At 35.8% G+C, this 24,409-nt stretch overlaps 4 protein-coding genes across 4 annotated transcripts in view; all 4 read right to left on the bottom strand.

Annotated features, from left to right (window-relative positions):
• Positions 1 to 1,114: 1,114 nt before the first annotated feature.
• LOC135770762 (uncharacterized) lies at positions 1,115 to 7,101 on the bottom strand. Its single transcript, XM_065280552.2, has 12 exons — positions 6,959 to 7,101; positions 5,907 to 5,977; positions 5,186 to 5,236; positions 4,626 to 5,009; positions 4,087 to 4,374; positions 3,581 to 3,874; positions 3,456 to 3,497; positions 2,861 to 3,196; positions 2,130 to 2,432; positions 1,948 to 2,050; positions 1,809 to 1,871; positions 1,115 to 1,660 (listed from the first exon to the last, which is right to left on the bottom strand). Exons 3-12 carry the CDS (start codon positions 5,214 to 5,216, stop codon positions 1,651 to 1,653), a joined length of 1,854 nt encoding a protein of 617 aa, XP_065136624.1. The 5' UTR covers positions 5,217 to 5,236; positions 5,907 to 5,977; positions 6,959 to 7,101; the 3' UTR covers positions 1,115 to 1,650.
• A 1,623-nt stretch (positions 7,102 to 8,724) lies between these two features.
• Positions 8,725 to 24,409, bottom strand: part of LOC135770774 (uncharacterized) — a 124,325-nt gene continuing 108,640 nt past the window's right edge. Inside the window, exons 10-12 of the mRNA XM_073815547.1 lie at positions 10,666 to 10,734; positions 9,306 to 9,324; positions 8,725 to 9,183 (exon numbers count right to left, since the gene is read on the bottom strand). Coding sequence (XP_073671648.1) covers positions 10,689 to 10,734 — 46 coding nt within the window. The 3' untranslated portion in view covers positions 8,725 to 9,183; positions 9,306 to 9,324; positions 10,666 to 10,688. The remainder of the gene's footprint in view (positions 9,184 to 9,305; positions 9,325 to 10,665; positions 10,735 to 24,409) is intronic.
• LOC135771892 (sialoadhesin-like) lies at positions 12,344 to 14,936 on the bottom strand. The gene is made up of 6 exons (XM_065282243.1): positions 14,816 to 14,936; positions 14,318 to 14,398; positions 13,474 to 13,860; positions 13,080 to 13,367; positions 12,608 to 12,904; positions 12,344 to 12,531 (listed from the first exon to the last, which is right to left on the bottom strand). The coding sequence occupies exons 2-6, from the start codon at positions 14,352 to 14,354 to the stop codon at positions 12,344 to 12,346; spliced, it is 1,197 nt and encodes a 398-aa protein (XP_065138315.1). The 5' UTR covers positions 14,355 to 14,398; positions 14,816 to 14,936.
• LOC135771893 (sialoadhesin-like) lies at positions 20,678 to 22,602 on the bottom strand. Its single transcript, XM_065282244.1, has 5 exons — positions 22,572 to 22,602; positions 21,851 to 22,237; positions 21,458 to 21,745; positions 20,948 to 21,244; positions 20,678 to 20,697 (listed from the first exon to the last, which is right to left on the bottom strand). Exons 1-5 carry the CDS (start codon positions 22,600 to 22,602, stop codon positions 20,678 to 20,680), a joined length of 1,023 nt encoding a protein of 340 aa, XP_065138316.1.

The raw sequence follows: 24,409 nt of genomic DNA on the forward strand, positions 1-24,409 counted from the left end.
TCATTCTCTTACTCGCAATCATCCCTGTCTCATTGACTCAGATGTGCGTCTTGCTTACGTTGCATGAAAGCCCATTTGGGGTAAATAAAGTGCAAGTGTTTCACACACCGATCGGGTTATGACGTCAAAGCACCCCGAGATCAATTTGAAAACTGCATGCATCGGGCAAGTTGCGTTTGTGACATCACAATCGAGATGCATTGTGGTCTATGGAGCAGTTTGGAGGATTGAAAAGCAGTTCAAGAGCATCTCATAAACCGAGCTTATTGCTTACAAGTAAAACCTTATCTGCCTTTTTGGCAGAAAACTTGTTCCTCTTTTCATATACAATATTTCCTGTTGTGCTAAAAAGTGCACAGAGGTAGATTTGTGGTTCTTGTGCAAGAGCAAAGCAGCCTGTATTGTCCTAACAAAAACAAGCGGCTGTCCGCATTGGGGGATAACTGGCTTTCATTTGTGATCATGGTCCTAAATTGCATTTATCAGCTGGGGGACAATAAACAAAACATTTACTAGAAGCAATTTCTAAAAGGTACACAAATAATACAGCCAAAATTGTAAAGCCACATTTGTACACAGAGCTAAGCTAGTATTCGTTTCTGTCTGATTCAATGAATAAAAATATTAATCTAGATAGATAACATTAAAATCACTAACAAAACAACAAAGTGGCTCCTCTAAGTTTTGACATGGTCAGTCTATACAGGTTATTTTTCAAGACGAGTTAAAGCTAAAATTTCATTTATTGCCCTCTGAAGGCCTTTATTAACCCCCTGGAGCCGTGTGGATTACTTCTGCACTTTTTTTGGGCTTGAAAGTCGTGCACCCTGTTTTTAACCATTATAAAGCTTGTAAGAGCCAGGATATTTACTAAAATAACTCAAATTGTATTCGTCTGAAAGATGATGGACTTATGTATCTCAGATGGCTTGAGGTAAACCATGGAGTATTTTTCATTTTTTGCTGAACTATCCCTTTAAAGCTTTGATGTATGTATGAGATCTGCTGTTGAAAATCTACTTTTGAATGACTTATTGTGAAAAGTGTTTTGTGCATAAAAAACAGCTACAAGAGTTTCTTAGATAACATTTTATTTTCACTAATAAATTGCTTCACAGGGTTTTCAATTAAAAAATGAGTTAATAGTTAAATGAAACATTTGTATTTGCTGCTGCGTGTTTAGCATTAACTGATGTTGAATGTTAGCAGATTTGTTTAGTTTAGTAAAAAGTTTTCTAAAAAACATTACTGCACATTTTTTTCATGTAAATACATCATGAGTATTATATCAAAATTATAGCTATAGTCCCATGAAAGTGTTAGTCAGCTTTATGCAGGTATAAAACCATTAAAATCTTTGTGGTATTTCTAGAAAATAACAAACACTTGTATTACTGTCACAGCAAAAATAAAATGCTAAATCTTGGAATTATGACAATTTTTACTATATTAGTATGTTACATATACAGTATACATAACTAATTATAAAAATGACAAAATATTTTAATTTCCAAGAACTAGAACTCAAACAAGAGTGATGTACAGAACAACATTCATGTACCTCCTTCTGGTAAATTTGCTGGTTGCTCAACCATAATCTCTAATAAGATTTCACATCGCTTAAATAGACAATGATCTCAAGTCCGTATTTTACTGATATCTGAAAAAAATGTGTATCGTATAGAAGGAAAAGATACATGTTATGAGATATTTTGTTGTGAAATCTTGATACAAAAATAAGCACAATAAATATGTCTTATAAATATGTACAATAAAAATGATGCTATTTAATATAATAAAGCACTTGCCTGTTGTCATCCTCATCTCCTCTACTGTTATTCCTGACAGCTCTTCCTTCAGACATCCTAGAACTATAGGATAAAAAATAAATCTTTGAATGAGACCTAAGATAAGATAAACACACACAAATATAGTCATGTTAGTTACCTGCGTCTCTTCTTGAATATGATAACTGCAGCGCAAAGCAGGAGCAGAAGTACAGGAACTATAACACACGGCCCATAAATCTCCATTCCAACACCTTGAATTCCTGATGATGATGATAAATTCACTGATCACAAATCATCAGATACAGAAATGCAAACTACTTTTCAAAATATGCCACTTACTTCTGACACTCAGTTCAGTTGAACCATTAACCATCTTCACTTTATCACCCCAAAACTTTGCATTGCAAACAATTTCATCTATCTCTTCGTATCCGGTCGGGATAAAGGTCACAGTGGAGACTGTTTCCCAGACTCCTCCGCTCATGCTCCTGTGGCTGACTGTTTCTCGGGCAGTCGGGATGCTCCAGGTGATGCCGGGGGGATGAGAGGGACAGGTGTGCTTGACTGAGCATTTGACTGTGACGCGCGTCCCGGGCTCAATGTTTTCAGGAAGCGATGACACCACAGGATTGTCTGGTTGGGCTTTTTACAAAAGACACAAATATGTGATTATTTTACATATTTGGAATTTAAAAGTGCTTGCACATACTGTTTGTCATAAAAGTATTTGGACACTTAAAAATGCATTGTATGAATTTAATTTTGTAGATGATTCAATGTCTGCAAACAAATGGAGAAGTAACTATTTAAGATTATTACTATTCTGGAGATATTCTGAGAAGTAATTTGATCTTTAACTTTAAACAAGCTGATCTCAAAGTGCGTTTTAGTGAATGTATGAAGTTCATAGAAATTTAGCTGAACTTGCTTTATAACTTAACTTAAACCTAACCTAACAAAAATGTCTTTACAACAGAATTCTTTATGGTGTACTCAAATTGCAAACAAATATATGATATATAATTCAATCACATTCATGTAGTATTGTGTGTCTGTATATGCTTTTGTACCTCGCATCAGAATGAACACACAGCTGTTGTTAAATTTGTATTCGACTTCTTTTTCTGCTTGGAAACAGAACGGTCCATTGTCATGGGGTTTTACGTCATCAATCTCGACCGTACAGTTTTGTTCATCTGGGTTTCCAAGCAGTCTTGTGCGGCCTCTAAAGTTGTCCGAGATGTGGCTCGGTCCAGTGTGGTACATGTAACCTTTTTCTGAGACCCAACGAGCTCGAAGTCGCGTTGCAAGTTCCTCTTCCATGTTAAAAGTGCAGGGTATCACCACACAGGAACGGGTTAATGCGGTGATCTTGGGTGACACATCTGCCTTATACAGGACTTCAGCTAAAAAAGTGCATTATCACATGTAGAATACGTATTATTTACATTAGTAATTCTGAATTTCTGCATATTTATCTGATATATATCTGAAAAAAGTTGGACACGTTAGGTACTGTACTGGCAAGTGCAAAACATTAAAATTCTAAAGATTTTTGTATTTAATGTTAACTTTATTAAATGATTTGTGATTTTGGAGGAAGTATCAGAACTGATGACCTAGACGTTCAAGGAAATCATATAAACATAAATACATAACACCTACTTTTCTTTATGTCTGTTATGTTCACTATTTTGGGTTCATACTCTGAAAAAAATAAGCAACAGAAAACAACATGAATGAGATGTGAAGAAATTACAAATCATGCATTGCATTTTTAAATCACTCACGTTTCACATGTAAGTCGACAGATGCTGTGATGTCCTGTCCAGAAAATTTTGCAGTGCAGATCAATTTCTTCCCGTTGTCTTTCTTTGCCCCCAAAAAAGTTATGTTGGAAAAGGTGGCAGATTTTAACCCTGTAAGTTGTTGCTTTCCATTTCTGACCGGCATGTTCTCATAGTTCCAGTAGATTGTTGGAGGATTAATCTGACAGGAATGTTGAACGGTGCAATTGAAGTCCTTTGCAATGCCTTCTGTGAGATCTGCGAATTTAGGCTCAATGTTTATACTATAAGGAATACCTGAAGTAAAAAGCAGATTGGAAATTGTTGCAATTAACACAATTCAAAACAATGTAACATTTTGCTGTACTTCAAGCTTTAAAGAAAGAATTAACTTCTAATCTCTTAAAAACTAAACAATATGAGTATGTACCAAAATATTAATATAAAGGTTACTATTAGTATGTATCAGTGACCTAAACATTAACGCTTGCATTTATTTGTTCACTCACATGCTGAATTTTTGTTCTTTGTAGCTCTTGTTGTTATGTCTCCATAATGTCTTACAGTACATTCAATATCTGAGCGTTCAGCCTTCACAACACCGGTGCGTGTCCGAGTAGTTTTCCACAGACCATTTTTAATATAAACATCATCTACTTTATCAGATCCTTCAATACCGTTCAGACCGATGTCTGGATTGCTGTATGGACAGCTGTGAACGGTAAAACATGTCACTGTAATGCTGTCACCGGTCTTTTCACCTCCGTAAATATTGATGGTGGGCTGCGTCGGATATGCTACAAGGGCAAAAAGGTTAGAAATGACATTATTAAGCTTTAAATTGACTGTTCTTTCTTATTGTACCTTTATTTTAAGTTCATGCTTTTTAAAATTCTTCATTAAAGCATAAAGTGTGACAAATTGGCCCAGTTGCTCATAATAAGATAATGGCTGTTGTTGTACAGCTATCAACCTCAGCTGAAGAATAAATGAACAATACAGTAAATAAACAAAACTAAGTTGAATAAACAAAAGATTATTTACATACTGTCAACACGAATTGTGGATGTGACCTCATAAAACTCATAGGTGCGCCATCCAACATTTTCTGGGTCAATCCATGCATATAATTTCTCTCCGTGGTGGGACAGATCCACTCTTTTGATCAGCAGACTGCAACTCCATTCTGATGGGTCACCGTATAAATCAGTTTTTCCTCTGAACTTGCCAATGACGTCATATGGATACCGGGGATCGTACACTAAAGGGTAGCCTTTCGACACCCACTGATACCACACAACTCTATGTGGGTTAGTTGGTGGGTATGAAGAGTAAGAGAAAGAGCACGGTATAACCAGACAGGAACCTTGAAGGGCATGCATTTCCTTTGGCATTGTCACTTGCCATGCAAACGTCTCATACAGCAGAACACCTGTGAGCAAAATATTAGAGAATTGTAGTAATTATTGTTTATTAAATACACCTGCAGACACACTTGAAAAAAAAGCTACTGGTGTCATGTTTAGAGTTTCATTATATGTCAATTTGTGTTTATTTATATAGCCTATTTACATGAATGACAAACATACTGTAAGAAATGCACTATACCTTGAAAAAGTAAATGAAGCAACAAATTCATAGCTTCAGGTCAAAATGATGCTGTTGTTTATAAAGAAAACAGAATGTTAATAATACTGAAAAATATCTACAGCAAATACAGCGTAAAAGCCACTCAAGCCAGGCGTAGTCATTTCCCATTTTGCAGTTTTGCCCTGTGCAAGCTGTGCTACCAGAAACTTTACTAGTCTTGAGCCCCTTCTAAAAGTTAACAAAACTACAAAATATTATATTAATATTTATTTTTTACATCCTCTCTAGAGGGCAGCACATTCTCAGATAAAAAGGTACAAAAAAATTTACACCTTTGTACCTAAAGAGCACACATTAGTACATATTAATACCTTAAGAGTACATATCAGTACTAGAACCATCCCAGTGACAGCTTTTATACCTTGCAAAATGTAAGACACTCTAGGCATTAATATTTGCTATTTTGGAAATATGTTATAAAGATACTTTAATTAAAAAAATATACAAAGAGAGAAAAACATGTTATTGCCAAACTAAATATTTGTTATCTCTGTACAGCCCAGGACATCCTGTTAAAGATTTCTCAGGACTCTGGCATGCATGAAGGGTCTCAGAAAAATGCACAAAAAATAATTTCTGCTACCTGTGAAAGAAACTGAATTGCTGTCACCCAGTAGAATAAAATATACAGGCCTACATGCTAAATCTTCTCTAAATATAAGATTAAAATATAACAAACCTTTTTTTATTTTCACGTCCTCTGGCCGGTCTCCTACACAAGCAAATGGATGGAGAGTCAGCCTTCAAACACTGCAAAATAAAAGAAGTGATAAAACAAGAAAATTTGAGAAGGGGAAGTGAAAAACCTTTCTCTCAGAATGCTTCATTCGATTCTTCGCCAACCAAAATAACACCCTTATCTTGAAATGTTTAAACTTTGACAAGTGAATCACCCACCATGTTTCCAAAGACATCGGTTTTGTCTGTTGTAAAATCACTAAATATGTTGGGTTAGTTTCAAAAGCATGCAAAGACACATGGCATTTTAAATGACTTTTAAACTCTCATTAAACACTGCACCAGTAGCGGCTCCAGATTATATTTAGGTGGGGCAGATTCTGGGTCGTATCGTAGGCTATGACCAACCTATGATTGACTACTAGTGGTATAAGTTAAATGACTGAACGCATGCAGCACAGGTGTAGTGTCTTACCTTAGTTCAGCCTGACAGAAGCGCTCTAATGCTGATTAATTTGGTTGCTTTATCATTAAAAAATAATAAAGCAAGTAAGGAAATAAAACTAGAACTGTATTCCATTTGGTACAACCAGACAGCCAAAGCTTTATGTCATCCCAAGACCCTTTAAATGCCCCATTGAATTACTTAAAATTGGTCGTTTGACTGTTGCACAATTGTTAAATCAGGCTTGTCAGGGCAAAGTTGTTTGATGTTCATTTCCTCATTAGCTTACAATCTTTTTGTGTGTGGAAGTTGAAACATGTCTCTAGTCCCTTTCACACATACAGTCTTTACTGGTAAATTGCAGTTAACAGGTCATGGGTGAACAGAACCTTTCCTGTAATGAGGTTGTAAGATTAACAGTAATTTACTGCCAAGCGCTATGTGTGAACACAAAAATATAGATTACCAGCATTTAGAACGGACGACGTCACAGCTTTGGGCCAATCAGAACGTTTTAATACAGATGACACGTTTACGCTGCTTAAAAAGCTAGCACACCTGAAATTTACGTCCACATTTCTCCACCAAAGTTGTTTAAAACAGCTTACCATCTACTTGCTGAATTGCCGACGTCCTTAGCACACCCTCTGTGAAGCTCATAGGTGCACCATCCAACATTTTCTGGGTCAATCCATGCATATCATTTCTCTGCATGGTGGGACAGATCCACAGTTTCGATTAGCAGACTGCAGCTCCATTCTGATGGTTGTCATAAACAGTGGCGGCCTGTGCCTTCTTTTTTCGAGGGCACAGGATGCGAAGTTCATCACAACATGTATGTAGCCCGTTATGGGTGTGGTTTGTAATTTCCAAATATGTGTTCTGCGTGTCGAGTGAGCCTGTGTGCATTACGTGTCTTGGCAAAATAAGTGCCTGCTGCAGACGCGTCTAAAGGGTTTATGATAAAAGAGACGCTTGCGTTTGTCAGATACTCACATAATTTCATGCGTAATCAGAGTTTAGTGTTAAGGGAGTGTCTTGTGTGTAGTTTGTGAACGTGAGCGTCTCTTAAACGGTTTTGAAGCGTGTGCAGCAGGCACTTATTTTGACCAAACAAGTGATTCACATGGTTCACATGACACAACAAACACATATTTTACAAAACACGAGCAACACGCATGACTCTCCGAACACTTATTTTGAATTTAAGCCCCTCGGAAGAGCAGTCACCAGCTGCAACTGCATATAAATCAGTTTTTTCTCTGAACTTGCCAATGAAGTAATATATATATCAGAGATTGTACACTAAGGGTAACCACAACCCACTGATAGCACATTATGTGGGTTACTGAGTGAGTAGAAAGAACATTGCACATTTACGAGTTAACAGTTTAGATTTAAAGGAATAGTCTACTCATTTTCAATATTAAACTATGTTATTACCTTAACTAAGAATTGTTGATACATCCCTCTGTCATCTGTGTGCGTGCACGTAAGTGCTGGAGCGCGCTGCGACACTTCGATAGCATTTAGCTTAGCCCCATTCATTCAATGGTACCACTCAGAGATAAAGTTAGAAGTGACCAAACACATCAATGTTTTTCCTATTTAAGACGAGTAGTTATACGAGCAAGTTTGGTGGTACAAAATAAAACGTAGCGCTTTTCTAAGCGGATTTAAAAGAGGAACTATATTGTATGGCGTAATAGCACTAATGGGAGCACTTCGACTCGGCGCAGTAACACCCTCCCTCTCCCATTATGAGAGGGAGAAGGGGAGCGGATTTTTCAGGCGAGTCGAAGTAGCCTACTCCCAAAAGTGCTGTTCCGCCATACAATATAGTTCCTCTTTTAAATCCGCTTAGAAAAGCGCTACGTTTTATTTTGTACCACCATACTTGCTCGTATAACTACTCGTTAGTTACAACCACTTGGAGGAGCGTAGCTGATAACTAGCAGAATTGAGACAGAGGAGGGTACAGAGGTAAGCTGGAAGTTTACATGGCATTATATATAAAAATAAAGCATGTAGAGACTCATGATACACTGAATCAAGGCTCCGTGAGATGGAGGACCCTGCATGCATATAATATGTAATATAAAATTCTAAGATCATCAAGCAACTGCGCAGGTTTTTGAAAAGACCATGTATTTATTTTTTTTGAGGATTTAAAACCAATTTTAAATTGAGCAGAGCAGTTTGTAATGGCATTGATTTGTCTCAAGATACCAGTAACGTCTTTTTCTAAGACATGTTTATTAAAAATGCTTAAACATCTTAATTTAACTAAGGCCTAGTCCTGGCTTTAGCTAAATCTTGTCTGTGAAACCAGCAGGCCATATATTTTAAAGTAGATTCATATTTACGAGCTACGCCTGTTCTGCACTGGTGCCTTAAAGTTCAAAACACATAGACGGTTTATGTCTGATCATCAATTTTATGATTTATTTATATTTAATTTTCAGGTACAACAGCATTAGAATGTTTTTTTATTTACAATGATGCATACATTGTATACTTAAATGAAAATTTGTCTGATTAGCCAACTTGCTCATTAAAGCTGAAAAGCCAAAGAGAGATCCAGATGCCTAACAAATCAGACAAAGTTACTATAAGTACACTGTAAAACCTGAAAAGTTAATGTGAATTATGTGAATTAAAATATTGATGCTATTATTTCCTTGACATATCCAAGACAAAGTTGTATGTTTTTAATATTAATTACAATATATGTTTGACTTTTTCTGTTTAAAACACTGTATTGAGCACGTTGGATGATGTGGAGCGTTTTCATTTGACATTTCCATAAATTTTGAGATCTTCCATATTGAATCTTGAAGTATCAATTCAGAGACAAAGAAGTAACATCAGTCAATAACATTCAGACACCATCTGAGGTCATAAACTGTTAATTCACTAAAATGGTGTAATGATAATGATGGATTATATACTAACAATGCAGGATTTTCGCTAACTGCACAGGAGACAATAAACAGTTTTAAAAAGAAGGTTAGTTTTATTAAATGAATTAATTTTAAGGTAATTTTATTTAAAGATGTTACATCTGATTATAATACAATCTGAACATTTTTATCTGCTAGATGGCAAAGAAACATTAAACTTTTCAGTAAACATACTTTAGCATAATCACAAATATCTAACAGGCACATACACTTTTAAAAATAAAGGTGCTAAATGTTTTCACAGCAATGCCATAGAAGAACCTTTCAAGTTAAAGATTCCTTCAGAAAAAAAAATTCTTATACACTGACTATGAAGACTTTAATACTGCAAATTAATACTTTATATTTGACTTCTATTACTAAAATCCATTAATAGAAACATTTTATTACTATAAAAATCCTAACATGTAATACTCATTTTAGGCTGTGGAGGCCGCCATTTTTTTTCACAAATAGTAAATTCTGGGTCAATGATGTATAACGGTCATCACAAAATAATACTACAGTTTACTATAGTGAATACTATGGTATCTACTATAGATTTTTATGTAAAAATATTTTACTCGTCACTCCCACCTTCTTACCTCTCAGATAGTCTTGATTTTGATCATCTTTCATTTGTTTGTTTTCTGTATAGTTTATCATTTATTACTCTCTGGTTCGGGTTGAATTGAAGACGTTGATGTTTTTGTATTTTTAAAGGCAGTGTCCATGATTTCTAAAAGGCCAATGTTGACATTTGAAATCACCTAAACAAAACGCCCCTACCCCAATAGAATCTGGACCTTCTTTTGATAGACCCGCCCCACACATACGCAACCCAGGCAACATTGTTGTTTAGTAGACACGCACCTTAAAGATTTGCTACAAGTGTGTTTTGGTAGTCGGGCCAACTCTCTTTTCCAAAGTATGTTTGAGAAATAGTGCACCCCGCCTTTAATGGCATCCAGATGTTAACCACACCACCTACTATTTGTGTGAATTTATAACTCTCATCTTCATTTTACACACTCAAAAATAAAGGTACAAATGGGATTTTTAAAAAGGTCCTAATATGTACCATTTTGGTACAGATATGCACCTTTTAGGTACAAAAGTGTACTTTTTGACAATGTACCACCCCAGTGACAACTTTTGTACCTACATGTACCTTTTTCTGAGAGTGTACAATCTACTGATCGAAGACTTGTTTACCGTTTACCTCGCTTTAGCGTTAATAGTACAGATTTGGATTGCAACCTTTTGACGTAATCAAGATGCACCATTATTTTTAAGAGTGTAGTAGACAGATACTCCAATCAACTAAAATACTAATTACAGTTTCAGAGACTGACTTTAGAGATGCACAATACCTCTTCGGTGATGGTATACGGGTTTAAAAAATTGTCTCGTCTGCTGATGATGCATACAGATCATTTGACCTGTGAACAGATTAACACATACATTGATATCACAACAAGAAAGGTATTATTAAGTATTTATAAACAGATTTAATCCCATGCATTTAGATCAGCAGACAATTTAAATTCTACAACCATATGTGTGAAAGGAACAAATATCTCATTTTATATCTTGCATGGGTCTGTGTGATTTGGACAGTTACGCCCTGCTTTAAGTTGCGGAAAAATCAAATGTCGGCCAAGAAAGTGGCTGGAGCACAAATTTTGTGTAAATAAAGTTATATTTCCACTTTTTACACATTTTGATTGCATTTCTATCAAGAAATTCGTATTGCTGTTTTCCATATTAGTTATAAACAGAGAACTCATTTGTAATATTTCAAACTAAATTTTGTCACGCTGCCTATGAAGTCTGTCCAAATGTGTTTCCCGGAGCTGCCTTTATGCCACATGAGGCAGCTAGGCAACAAGTCAGCTGCCTTAGTTTTTGGACGCAGCCTATAGGCTAATGACTTTATACTTACATTTTCAAAATCGTTTTTAAAAATGATCATCATACAGAACATAACATTGTTACATGGTAAATTGTGAATTGGTAAATGCTAAAATTAACATGAACTAAGATTAATTAATGTTGTACAAGTATTGTTCATTTTTAGTTCATGTTATATGATGCATTACCTAATACAACCGTAGTGTAAAGTGTTACGCATATGTTTTAATATCTGCAAACTTTATCTGCTACTTTATGCATGCACAAAAGGTGTAAGATTGTCAGAATAAACTTGTATATGCTGTACTTATCTTTATTTTAAAACTTCAAATACAACAATACTTCAAATATATACACATGGTTATACATTATATAAAAATGCATACCTTTGTTTAGGCTGTGATTCTTGTGGATTACCAGGTGAAGACCTATAATTAATATTGACAATGTTGTATTGAAAAGCTATACATGCTCGATGAAATTAAATAATGTCAAAATATAAATACTTATTCAGACTTCCTAAGTATAACCGTGATGTAACACACATGTACCTGTTATACTTCTTGTATATGATGACTCCAGCAAATATGCAAATGGGAAGAAAGACAAATGAGGGGGCTAGAATGTAAAGGCCAGTTGTCTTCAAGTCAAAGATCACATCGGGTTCATTCTGGGAAACAGCTAAAGGGAGTGGAAGAAACAAGTAATTTATTGGTCTTCATGATGTATATATCATGTAAACAGCTACAGTACAAATGTGAAACACATACATTTATTCTGGACTGCAATCACTGGTTTTGAAAACTCTGTAAAAGAATCTGCAGACAAAAATATATAGATGTTAAGACACAGAGGAATCGCACACACTAAAGGAAGTGGAAGATGAAGTAATTTTTTGGTCATTATGATGTATATTATATATCATGTAAATAGCAGTGGTGGGCCCCAATCGTCTGCACTTTTGCGTCATTTGATTGGATAATTGCATGAGGGTGAGAACATGAGGCAGCTGTATGCATTGACATGTTTGGAGGTGACCATTCCTGTGTCCACTGCTTCGGTCGAATGGACTTTCTCAGCCCTAAAACCAATTCAAACTTATGCCAGAAATACTACTGAACTTTCTTAACTTTCAGCTTAGCCTCCATGGCGATAGAAAAGGACTTGTTGGAACTGAATGGCACAGATAGCAGAGGTAAGACACCACTGAAGATCTAGGTGTGAAATGTACGGCCCACCAATGGTAAATGGCTTTAGGACAAATGTGAAACACATACATTTATTCTGGACTGCAGTCATTGGTTTTGGAGACTCTGTAAAAGAATCTGCAGACAAAAATCTATAAGTGAAGAGACACAGAGGAATCGCACACATCGTGTATGATGTCTTGAAATCACTCACGTTGTACATGTAAGTCGACAGATGCTGTGATTTTCTGTCCAGAAATATTTGCAGTGCAGATTAATTTCTTCCCATCATCTTTCTTTGCCCCCAAAAAGGTTATGGTTGAAAAGGTGGCCAAATCAAACCCTGTAAGTTGTTTCGTATCATATTTGACCGGCATGTTCTCATAGTTCCAGGAGAGGATCGGAGGATTATTCAGGCAGGAATGGTGGACGGTACAAGTGAAGTTCATATCAACACCCTCTATAATATCTGCTGCCAGTTTAGGCTCAATGGTTATATTATAATAGACACCTGAAATTAAATTATAAGCAGTTGACACAAACATCAAACGTGATTTAGATCTACATTTCAATGGATTTAACTTTAACTTTCATAAATTTTTTACAAATAGTTAAATGACTGTAACACACAGATAAAACAGAGGTATAGATGTATGCTTTTGAATGCATTACATTTTTTTACTTACATTTTGCACTTTGTGATTTTGTAGCTCTTGTTGTTATGCCTCCATGATGTTTTACAATACACTCAATATCTAAATGTTCAGCCTTCACAACACCGGTGCGTGTCCGAGTGGTTTTCCATTGACCATGTTTGATATCGACATCATCTATTTGATCAGATCCTTCAATACCCTTCAGAATGATGTTTGGTTTGCTGTATGGACAGGTATGGTAGGTGTAACACGCTACTGTAATGTTGTCACTGATCTTTAAACCTCCGTAAATATTAATGATGGGCTGCTGTGGATTTGCTACAGTAGGGGAAAATGTTACAGTTAGGCAACCGATGATACAGCTGTAATGAAACTTTCAAACCAAAAATATAACATTAAAAGAACATGTGAAGTATTTACGCACTGTCAACAATAATCGTTGAGGTGACATCATAAAACTTATAGGTGCGCCATCCAACATTTTCTGGGTCAATCCATGCATATAATTTTTCTCCATTGTGAGACGGATCCACGCTTTTGATCAGCAGACTACAATCCCGATATGAGTTTGTATGCCTAAATAAATCAGTTTTTCCTCTGAACTTGTCAATGACACTGTCTGGATTCAAGGGATCACAAACTAAAGGGTAGCCACTCGACACCAACTGATACCACACAACTCTGCGTGGGTTAGTTGGTGGGTATGAAGTGTAAGAGTAAGAGCACGGTATAACCAGACAGGAACCTCTGAGGCCATGAATTTCTGTTGGCATTCTCACTTCCCAAGCCAAAGTCTCATACAGCAGAACACCTGTGAGAAAAATATTAAATGTAAGAGTTTAAATATTTGTACAAACATACTGCAACATATGTTATAAAATACTTTCTCAGTTGTTTGTATAATTGTAAGTAGATTTGTAAACTTTTGTATTTATGACTGCTGTAAACATACAGTGTAAGATCCATAGCTGCAAAGAATATATGTTTGATCCTTAATTCTGGTTAATAGTTGTTTATATAGCTGATTTTGGATAATACAAGAATACATTTGTACAACAAACATAATGTAACTTTTCCTTATTGTATACTGTAAAAAACCAGGGGAGAACGATTTAATTAACCTGATCTGATGTAAATGGTATTTTTAAACCCAGTTTATTGTTGTTAAATATGAAAATTAAAATATTACAAATACAATACATGCATGTAAATATTGTAAGTGTCAGACTCTCGTGTTTAGTAAAATATATGAATAAGTGACACTGTACCTTGGAAAAGTAGATGAAATACTTGCTGTCCTTTCATTCTTGAATCACGTGTGCTCTTTTATGCAAAACTACACTTATAAACTACAAACAAAATTAAATGTTAATAACGTTTCAGAATACAATGTTATGTGACAATGTAATGTCATAACTTTCACCAGTTTCCACCTAAATACTTTTTCATAATATCCTTTTGCGTTTATTAGGCGTTGCCGTTTACCATTAAAAACTAAAAGTGAAGTTGCCAGTACTAGGATTAATTTACTTAAATGTAATAATATAATATCCATAATTCATTCTTACCTTCACGGCTCCCTGCACAAACGACTGCATAAGAAATACTTTATAATAAAAAAGTAACAAAAACTAACAAATGCTTGGCGACAGAGAAGGGCGGGTTTTTATAAGGTACTGTATGTGTATTGTTCTGATGTCTCCCTAACCACCACCCACAGTTTCCCAGTTCTGAATTTATTTTTTCATGTTTCACAAATGCCTTACCAATGACATCAATGCGTTTGTGGAACCAAAAAAACAGGCGTAGATTTAGGAATTTATATCCATACCAACATCGGAGTAATTTTTGGTTATTGTCAGAAACAACCTCCCTGTCAAATACTTGGAATGTCACATAACTGTGGAAAACACGTTCATTTTCAACTCAAGCGGAAATACAGCCAATTAGAATTCATAATGTACAACTGGACCCGCCTCCCTAAGATTCTAATTGGTCAACGGATACAACAACGTCAGGGGTACGATCTGCTGCAGTGGAATAATTTCGATAATAAATTATATTTATCACTTATATTACATTTGTTTTGTCAGATGCATATCAGTTAACAATGAGAAAAACGAGACTCAATTTAACCCATCGCTTTCCTAAATTATTGACTAAAGCAGTCGATACACCGCACACTGACGACATCTGCTGGTTTAACATTGGGCTACATTGGGTTTTTTCCATTCAACAATTCTAAAAGATTTACGAAAGTGCAGACAGAGGCAGACACTACTTAAGTATTTTTACTTTCTACATAAAAGTACATTTTTAATTATTAGTATTTTATTGGCGTTTTTCTTTAGAAAACATACATTTCAAAGAATATTAGCATAATTTTTACTCCACTACATGTCATAATTTCAAGTGTTTTGGTATATATTTCATACAGTATTTAAGTACATTAAACATCTTGTATTTTTACATTTAATTAAGTAAAAAGTAGTTTTGTACTTTTACTCAAGAAAAGTAAAAGTACACAATTTTTATGTAATTGGGTATTAAATAAATTTTAATATGCAATATAAAAGGAATACACAATATGATTCTATGCTTTAGAATGTAGTGAACATTTGTTTAGTAAAGTTATTTTTTCCCAAGACAAACACTCAATAAAGCACATATGCTTGGAAAATGTACTTAAAATACTCAAGTAGTGTATGCCTCTGCAAACGTGTATCATGTACTCATTTGTAACAATATCAGACAGGAATAAAAAACTGGAAGGAAAATAAATATAATAATAATTAAAAACAGGAAAGAAAAAAAGAAAAAGCCAGGTTAATTTTGAAAGCAATTTTTGACTTTTCAGAAATTAATAATATATTGAATACAAAATTTGTAATTATGATAAAAGAAAATAATATTAAAAGCGTTAATACATTTTTCAACGTGAGTTTTTTTCCAAGAGATATGTAAATAAATCATTCCAAAAGGCTTTAACACAAACACATTCACAAAAAAAAATTACAATTGTCTCCTCCATATCACAGAAGCTATTTTTTTCAATACTTTGAATATACTTATTGATTGGGTAATCAATGACAAGTGTATCATGAAAATTTGAAATAAAACATATAGACCAGCCAGCCTGACCATTTATTTATTTTTTTGAGCAGGCTGGCTGGTCTCAGCTGGTTTTATATATGATAATGTTTTACTCTTCCCTCCCACTTTCTTACCTCTCAGATCGTCTTGATTTTAATCATCTTTCATTTTTATGTTATATGTCTTGTTTGTTATTTATTACTTTGCGGTTCATATTGAAAGTGTTGAAGATGTTGATTGTACTTTAATGGCATGCAGATGTCAAGACCATATACCGCAACCTACTGTCTGTGTGAATTTATAACTCTCATCATATGTTGAGAGTTTAGAGAAAGTATTGTTTGCTGACACTACATACAGATCATTTGACCTGTGAACAAATTACTGTAACACTTACAATAATACCACAACAAAAAATGTGAAGTGAAAAAGACTTACTTTATCCTTTTCTTTAAATCTTTTACACTGCATTTAGATCAACAAACTATTTCAATAATAAAAAAACAGATCAATCAATCAATCAATCAAAATTGTATTTATATAGCACTTTTCCAAACTAATGAATGCAGTTCAAAGTGCTTTACAGGTTTAGAAAAGAAAACCAAGTACAAAATAATGAAAAAGCATGAAATACACAAACACATTAAATACAAATTGCATAATAGTCCATGAAATACCAGAATAACAATTATATATGATATTACAGAATAAAAGACATCATAATTTAAAATATAACAATATGTGAAAAGACAAACAAAGCAAAAATCAATTGAAATGCAAAGTAGAGAGTTTCACGCTAGGGGATCCCCGACAGCCATGTTTCTGCACACTGCACTGGTGACTCATTTTTTGATAGAAGCACATTTAAAAGTGTTTTTGAGGCTTTAACTTCACACCTAAATTCACCCAAATTAAGAATATTGGTGTATAATTTAGCTGCATGAAAAACATGTAGTTTAGTAAAGCATAAAGAGTAGCTTATGATAAATATTGTAAAAGTGGTATAAGATTAACTGAGAAGATAAACACACAAAACCCCTAAACACTTATTTATTAACAACAGCAGTAAACACTGCTCAGTCAAGACATTATTAATAACCAAAACAGAACCATAGGACACATATTTTTTGCTTTATGTAAATACTGTTTTCTTTAAATTTTTATTTACTTACATGCTTACTGTGTACTTTAAGGTACATTTAGTCATTTATATGAACATCTATTCACATGCATTCTTTAATTTCTATTGTTTTATTTAATACATGGTTAATGCTGAATGTTGTTATGAAAGCTGCGGTTTCATCGATCAGCACTTCTCCAGAAAGGTTTTAGCAGTTACACAGTCACAGACACATGATCCAGCACTGAGGCTAAAGTCTGTCAGCTATACAGGTACAGAAAAAAATTATTAATATTAATTTGTACAGCTGTCAAGATGCAATTATAAATAACATTTCAATATTTTTTTATATATATATATATATTTTTTTTTTTAATAAAGTTTTATTCTGACATTTAATCTACTCTTGAAAATGCTGGGTTGTTTTTCAATATTGGACAGAACACGCTGCTGCGTTAAAATGACCGAGCCGTTGGGTTAAAAACATCCCATCTGTTGGGTCATCTTAACCCACCAGCATGTACTGTTACTAAACCATGAGTTGAAACAACCAAGCAGCTGGGTCATTTTACCCAGCAGTGTGATTGAAGTCAGAACCGATCCTCCCTATACACAGGGCACGCAAGCTGCATAGAGGCCTGAACCACTAGGGAGCTCCCTTGCTCTTAACTTTTTGCGGAGCTGCACAGTGACATTGTGCTGCAAGAGCCATTTGAAAGCATAACAAACACTCTGATCTCACTATACTGTAATTTAATTCCAGTTGTCAGTCAGACTGTGCAGCTCCACATGCCATTGTTGTGCCTATCTATTTTAAGCTATCCATCCAGAGCAGAAAAGATAAAAAGTGCCATGAAGTAAAAGAAAAGAGGTTAAAAACACATTATGTTTTAATCTCCTATGTAGTCTTGACTAACCATGCAATGGATTTATTAATCAAATTCCCAAATTCAGTATTAGCCAAGTCAGGGGCATAGCTAGGGGGTGGTGGCAATGTGTGCCCAATGCCACCGCTAATTTAATGATATATTTAATATGTTACATTTATATGGCGCTTCTCTGCAGCACTCAAAGGGCTTTACATTTTGTATGAAAGGGGGATTTTTCTCAACCACCATCAATGTCCGGCATTCACGTGGATCGTGTAACGATAGCCATAGTGCCCCAGAACGCCCACCACACACCAGCTTATGAGTGGAGAGGAGACATCAGTAATATCACCAATTAGTATATGAGGGGATGTTTGGCCAGAATGCTGGGGCTTATTTACCACTGTGGGTTATTTGTTGTGCCCTTAGATCCCCTATCATGGCCCCTAAGAGCTTGGCTAGAGCTACCCAGCCCATCGTGTTTGGTTCTAAGTACCATCAAACTCGGCTATGTGATTAAATTCGCCCCTGCATCCACCCAAGTTCTCCGGCATCCTCTTCACTTCTGTGAAAGATGCCCATGTCTTGCATGCGGAGATTATGGTCCTACTGGGAAGGACGAGATAGAGCTGGTCCCTCCAGCTGACATGAGATGAGGGTTTTACAGCCCTTACTTCATTATGCTCATAAAAAAGTTGGTTATGACCGATCTTGGATTAGTGCTTGCTGAATCGTGCACCTCACAAGATGCCGTTCAATATGTTTTTGCAGAAAAGCATTTTTTGATGCATTCATCCCCAAGATTGGTTTGCAGCCATATACCTAAAGGACACGTACTTTCATGTCTTGATTCTCCCCGAAAAAGGCAGTTTTCTTCGCTTTGCATATATATATATATATATATATATATATATATATATATATATATATATATATATATATATATATATATATATATATAAAACAAACTTCTGGATTACCAGGTGAATTAATATCGGCTATATTGTAATATTAAAAAGCAATACATGCCCAAATAAATTACATTATGTCAATATATAAATACAATTTAGACTTTTCCTAAGTATAACCATGATGTAACACACATGTACCTGTTACACTTTTCGTATATGGCTTCAGCAAATATGCAAATGAGAAGAAAGGCAATTGAGGGGGCTAGAATGTAAAGCCTAAATGTCTTCAAGTCAAAGGTCGTCACATCAGGTTCATTCTGGGAAACAGCTAAAGGAAGTGAAAGAAGAAAATAATTTGTCATTGTGACGTATATTTCATGTGAATAGCTACAGGACAAATGTGAAACACATACATTTACTCTGGACTGTAGTCACTGGTTTTGGAGGCTCTGTAAAAGAATCTGCAGACAAAAATCTATAAGTGAAAAGACACAAAGGAATCGCACACACTAAAGGAAGTAAAAGAAGGAAGTCATTTATGGGTCATTATGATGTATATATTATGTAAACAGAATGTGAAACACACATACATACATGTATTATCTTGGACTGGAGTAACTGTTTTTGGAGACTCTGTAAAAGAATCTGCAGACAAAAATCTATAAGTGAAAAGACACAGAGGAATCGCACAAACTACAGTAAAGAAAGTGGAAGATGAAGTCATTTATTAGTCATTATGATGTACAGGTACTTCTAAAAAAAAAAGTTAATTATTTTCCATAATGTAATGGTAAAAATTAAACTTTCATATATTTTAGATTCATTGCACACCAACTGAAATATTCCAGGTCTTTTATTGTTTTAATACTGATGATTTTGGCATACAGCTCATGAAAACCCAAAATTCCTATCTCAAAAAATTCCCCAGGTCAAGCCACTTTTGAACCAGAAACAGAAGAGTACTTTTTTCGTATGAAAGCAAATTTTGCATTTTATTCGGAAATCAAGGTGCCAGAGTCTGGAGGAAGACTGGGGAGAAGGAAATGCCAAAAAATATTGAAGTCCAGTGCTTCTGCCGCTGTTTCTGGTTCAAAAGTGGCTTGACCTGGGGAATGCGGCCCCTGTAGCCCATTTCCTGCACACGCCTGTGCACGGTGGCTCTGGATGTTTCTACTCCAGACTCAGTCCACTGCTTCCGCAGGTCCCCAATGTCTGGAATCGGTCCTTCTCCACAATCTTCCTCAGGGTCCGGTCACCTCTTCTCGTTGAGCAGCGTTTTTTGCCACACTTTTTCCTTTTCACAGACTTCCCACTGAGGTGCCTTGATACAGCACTCTGGGAACAGCCTATTCGTTCAAAAATTTCTTTATGTGTCTTACCCTCTTGCTTGAGGGTGTCAATGATGGCCTTCTGGACAGCAGTCAGGTCGGCAGTCTTACCCATGATTGCGGTTTTGAGTAATGAACCAGGCTAGGAGTTTTTAAAAGCCTCAGGAATCTTTTGCAGGTGTTTAGAGTTAATTAGTTGATTCAGATGACTAGGTTAATAGCTCGTTAAGAGAACCTTTTCATGATATGCAATTTTTTTGAGATGCCAAAATCATCAGTATTAAAACAATAAAAGACTTGAAATATTTCAGTTGGTGTAGAAGGAATCTAAAATATATGAAAGTAAAATTTTTATCATTACATTATGGAAAATAATGAACTTTATCACAATATGCAAATTTTTTGAGAAGGACCTGTATATATGATGTAAATAAATACAGGAAAATTGTGAGAAACACATTTATTTTTAACTGGAATTACTGGTTTTTGAGGCTCTGTTAAAGAAATGTAAAAATGTATAAATGAAAAGACACAGAGGAATCCCACACATCGTGTATGATGTTTTGAAATCACTCACGTTGTACATGTAAGGCGACAGATGCTGTGATTTTCTGTCCAGAAATATTTGCACTGCAGAGCAATTTCTTCCCATCTTCTTTCTTTGTCCCCAAAAAGGTTATGGTGGAAAAGGTGGCCAATTCAAACCCTGTAAGTTGTTTCGTATCATAACTGACCGACATGTTCTCATAGTTCCAGGAGAGGATCGGAGGATTCGTCAGGCAGGAATGGTGGACGGTACAAGTGAAGTTCATATCAACACCCTCTATGATATCTGCTGCCAGTTTAGGCTCAATGGTTATATTATAATAGACACCTGAAATAAATTTGAAATTATAAGCAGTTGGCACAAACATCAAACATGATTTAAAAGCTACATTTGTATGGATTTAACTTTTACATTCTTTAAAATTTACAAATAATGAAATGCTTAATGTCTTTAATTTCATTTTGAAACTGTAAGAAACGGATTAAACAAAGCAAGCACACATGTCTTTGAATTTGTCTGTGATTGCATATGCACACACACATTTAGCACTTTGTGATTTTGTAGTTCTTGCTGTTATGCGTCCATGATGTGTTACAATACACTCAATATCTGAGCGTTCAGCCTTCACTACACCGGTGCGTGTCCGAGTGGTTTTCCATTGACCACTTTTAATATCAACATCATCTATTTTATCAGATCCTTCAATACCGTTCAGAACGATGTTTGGTTTGCTGTATGGACAGGTGTGTAAGGTGTAACACGCTACTGTAATGCTGTCACCGGTCTTTCCTCCTCCGTAAATATTAATGATGGGCTGCTGTGGATTTGCTACAGTAGGGAAAAATGTTACAATTAGGCAACTGATGATTCAGCTGTAATGACACTTAAAACCAAAAATATTACATTAAAAGAACATGTGAAGTATTTACGCACTGTCAACAATAATCTTGGAGGTGACATCATAAAACTTATAGGTGCTCTTTCCAATTTTTTCTGGGTCAATCCATGCATATAATTTTTCTCCATTGTGAGACGGATCCACGCTTTTGATCAACAGACTACAATCCCGATCTGAGTTTCTATGCCTATATATATCAGTTTTTCCTCTGAACTTGTCAATAACTTTGCCTGGATACCAGGGATCATAAACTAAAGGGTAGCCACTCGACACCCACTGATACCAAACAACTCTACGTGGGTTAGTTGGTGGGTATGAAGTGTAAGAGTAAGAGCACGGTATAACCAGACAGGAACCTTTGAGGCCATGAATTTCTGATGGCATTCTCACTTCCCATGCCAAAGTCTCATACAGCAGAACACCTGTGAGAAAAACAGAAAATATGAGAGTGTCTACCTCTCAATTTTAGTATTCAGTTCCTGTAGCTCAATTACTATCAGCATTCAGCAAAAGATCCTGAGTTTGATTATCAGTGAAGGGACAGTAGGCACTTTAAAAAATATTTCCTATCCAGAAAACAGAAAGCAATGTGAAATGTAATGTAACTTTTGCTTTCTGTTAGCATACTGCAACATAAAACACATATCACATTAGTTTGCCTCAGGATATATGGCTGGATATATATATAGTATATATATATTCTGTGACAGAACTTGCTATTTAAAATGCATGAATAGAAATAAAGTGACACGGTACCTTGAAACAGAAGATATATCAGTCCTTTCATCTCTGGATCACAATGCTTCCTCTAATATAGAAAAATCCCACTTATTAACTGCAAACAAGCTCAAATGTTAAAAACATTTCAGAATATCCCAAACACAAAATGCAGAACTATGTAACAATGAACATCTCATTACATTCACCAGTTTCCCACCTAAAGTATTTTTCAATATTGTTCCTATTATGGGTTTATTGGGTTTAGATCTTTACCATAAGAAAACAAGAAGTGAAAGGGTACAATGTAGGGATGTTAACAATTGATTGATTAATTGTCGATAACAATTAAATCGGTAAAACTTAACGATGGTCGAATAAGCAAAGTCATGCAAATGTGTGCAGCGCCTGCGCAAAACACATACAGCAGGAGGATTTTCTTTTTCTGAGTGGATCATCAAGACTATTGGTCCTCCTAGTTGTCAATCAGGAGTGTTGTGCAATTGCATTTTTTTAAAAAGTGTAGAAGGCGGCTCTTTTCTAAAATTCGATAAAATCCTTCGGTACACCCTTAATCTATAGCCATGATCACAACAATGCTCGATGTCAAACACACACATGAGCTTTTTAACGTCATGCAAGACGAGACTGGCTGCCAATCCAACAAAATGGCATCTGCAGTGGATCTGGGGTCTGATACACAAAATGCAAATACAGTAAGTGTCACAGGTCGGAGCGGACCACAGATGTCGTGTGTCACGCCCCTTCCTAGTTTCCACCTCGAGGAGGTCCCAAGAACACCCCAATGACCAAACACACGAGAAGAGGTAAGTATACTTAAAACAAAACTTTATTTAAAGGGGACAGAGAATGAAAAAAACATTTTTACCTTGTCTTTGTTGAATAATGGTAGTCTACCCACATTCACAAACATACAAAAAGTGCTAAACATGCTAAACATCTCAGTCTCATAGAAATTTCTCTTTTAGAAATGTCAGCCAGAAAACGGCCCAATCTGAAAAACTGATGCTTATGACATCACAGGCATTTAACTGCCCCTCCACTTTAAAATAATTGGCTACATTTTTTGAGTGGCAGCAAAGTCAGCCAATCAGTAATGAGATTGCAAGTTAAGCCAGTAGGGGGAGCCAAATAGGTGCAAAACCACTTGTTTAAAATCCCCCACCCTAATAGAGCTATCTGAGAGAGGTTTTTAGGAAGCTTCTCAGGCATTACAGACCCAAACAAAACATTTTTGTCTACATGTCACATCACAGAACAAGAATAAATACTCTGTTCAATCATTCTATGTCACCTTTAAATTATTTAAAATGTAAATAGGGGAGGGGAAAAGGGAAGCTAAAAACAGACTCTCGGGCCGGAGAGTATGAGCCAAAGATGCTTGCACTTCGTCACGGGAGCGTTTGGGTAAGCCTTCCCAGATGATGCACTTTTCTCACACGTGACTTTCATACACTGTTCCCAACTGACACTACTTCCTGTCTTACAGATGGACTGCCCGTGGCGCCTTTCCGTCTTCCTGAGGCAAAGAGAGAGACACGGTAAGTAACACGTGGGCGGAGGTAGGTACCTTGTACTGCGGCGTCTACTTCGGGGGCAGTTGGAGTCTCCAACGCCAGCTTGACTTCCTTTAAGACGCAGAGACTAGGTAGTGGTCGACTCTCGATGTATGCACAGAAGGGTAAGTATTCCTTTGCCGTGGATAGACAAGTAGGGGTGCCAGGTAAGTAGCTTGAGTGTACAGAAATGGGTGCCCAGGGATGACTGGATCTTCACAGGTACGTGCTCGAGACGGACAACTGGATCTCCACTCTAGACATACAAGAAGGTATTCACAGGTAAGTGGTTCTTAACTT

Source organism: Paramisgurnus dabryanus, chromosome 8, assembly GCF_030506205.2.
Source record: "Paramisgurnus dabryanus chromosome 8, PD_genome_1.1, whole genome shotgun sequence".
In the NCBI taxonomy this organism is placed as follows: domain Eukaryota; kingdom Metazoa; phylum Chordata; class Actinopteri; order Cypriniformes; family Cobitidae; genus Paramisgurnus; species Paramisgurnus dabryanus.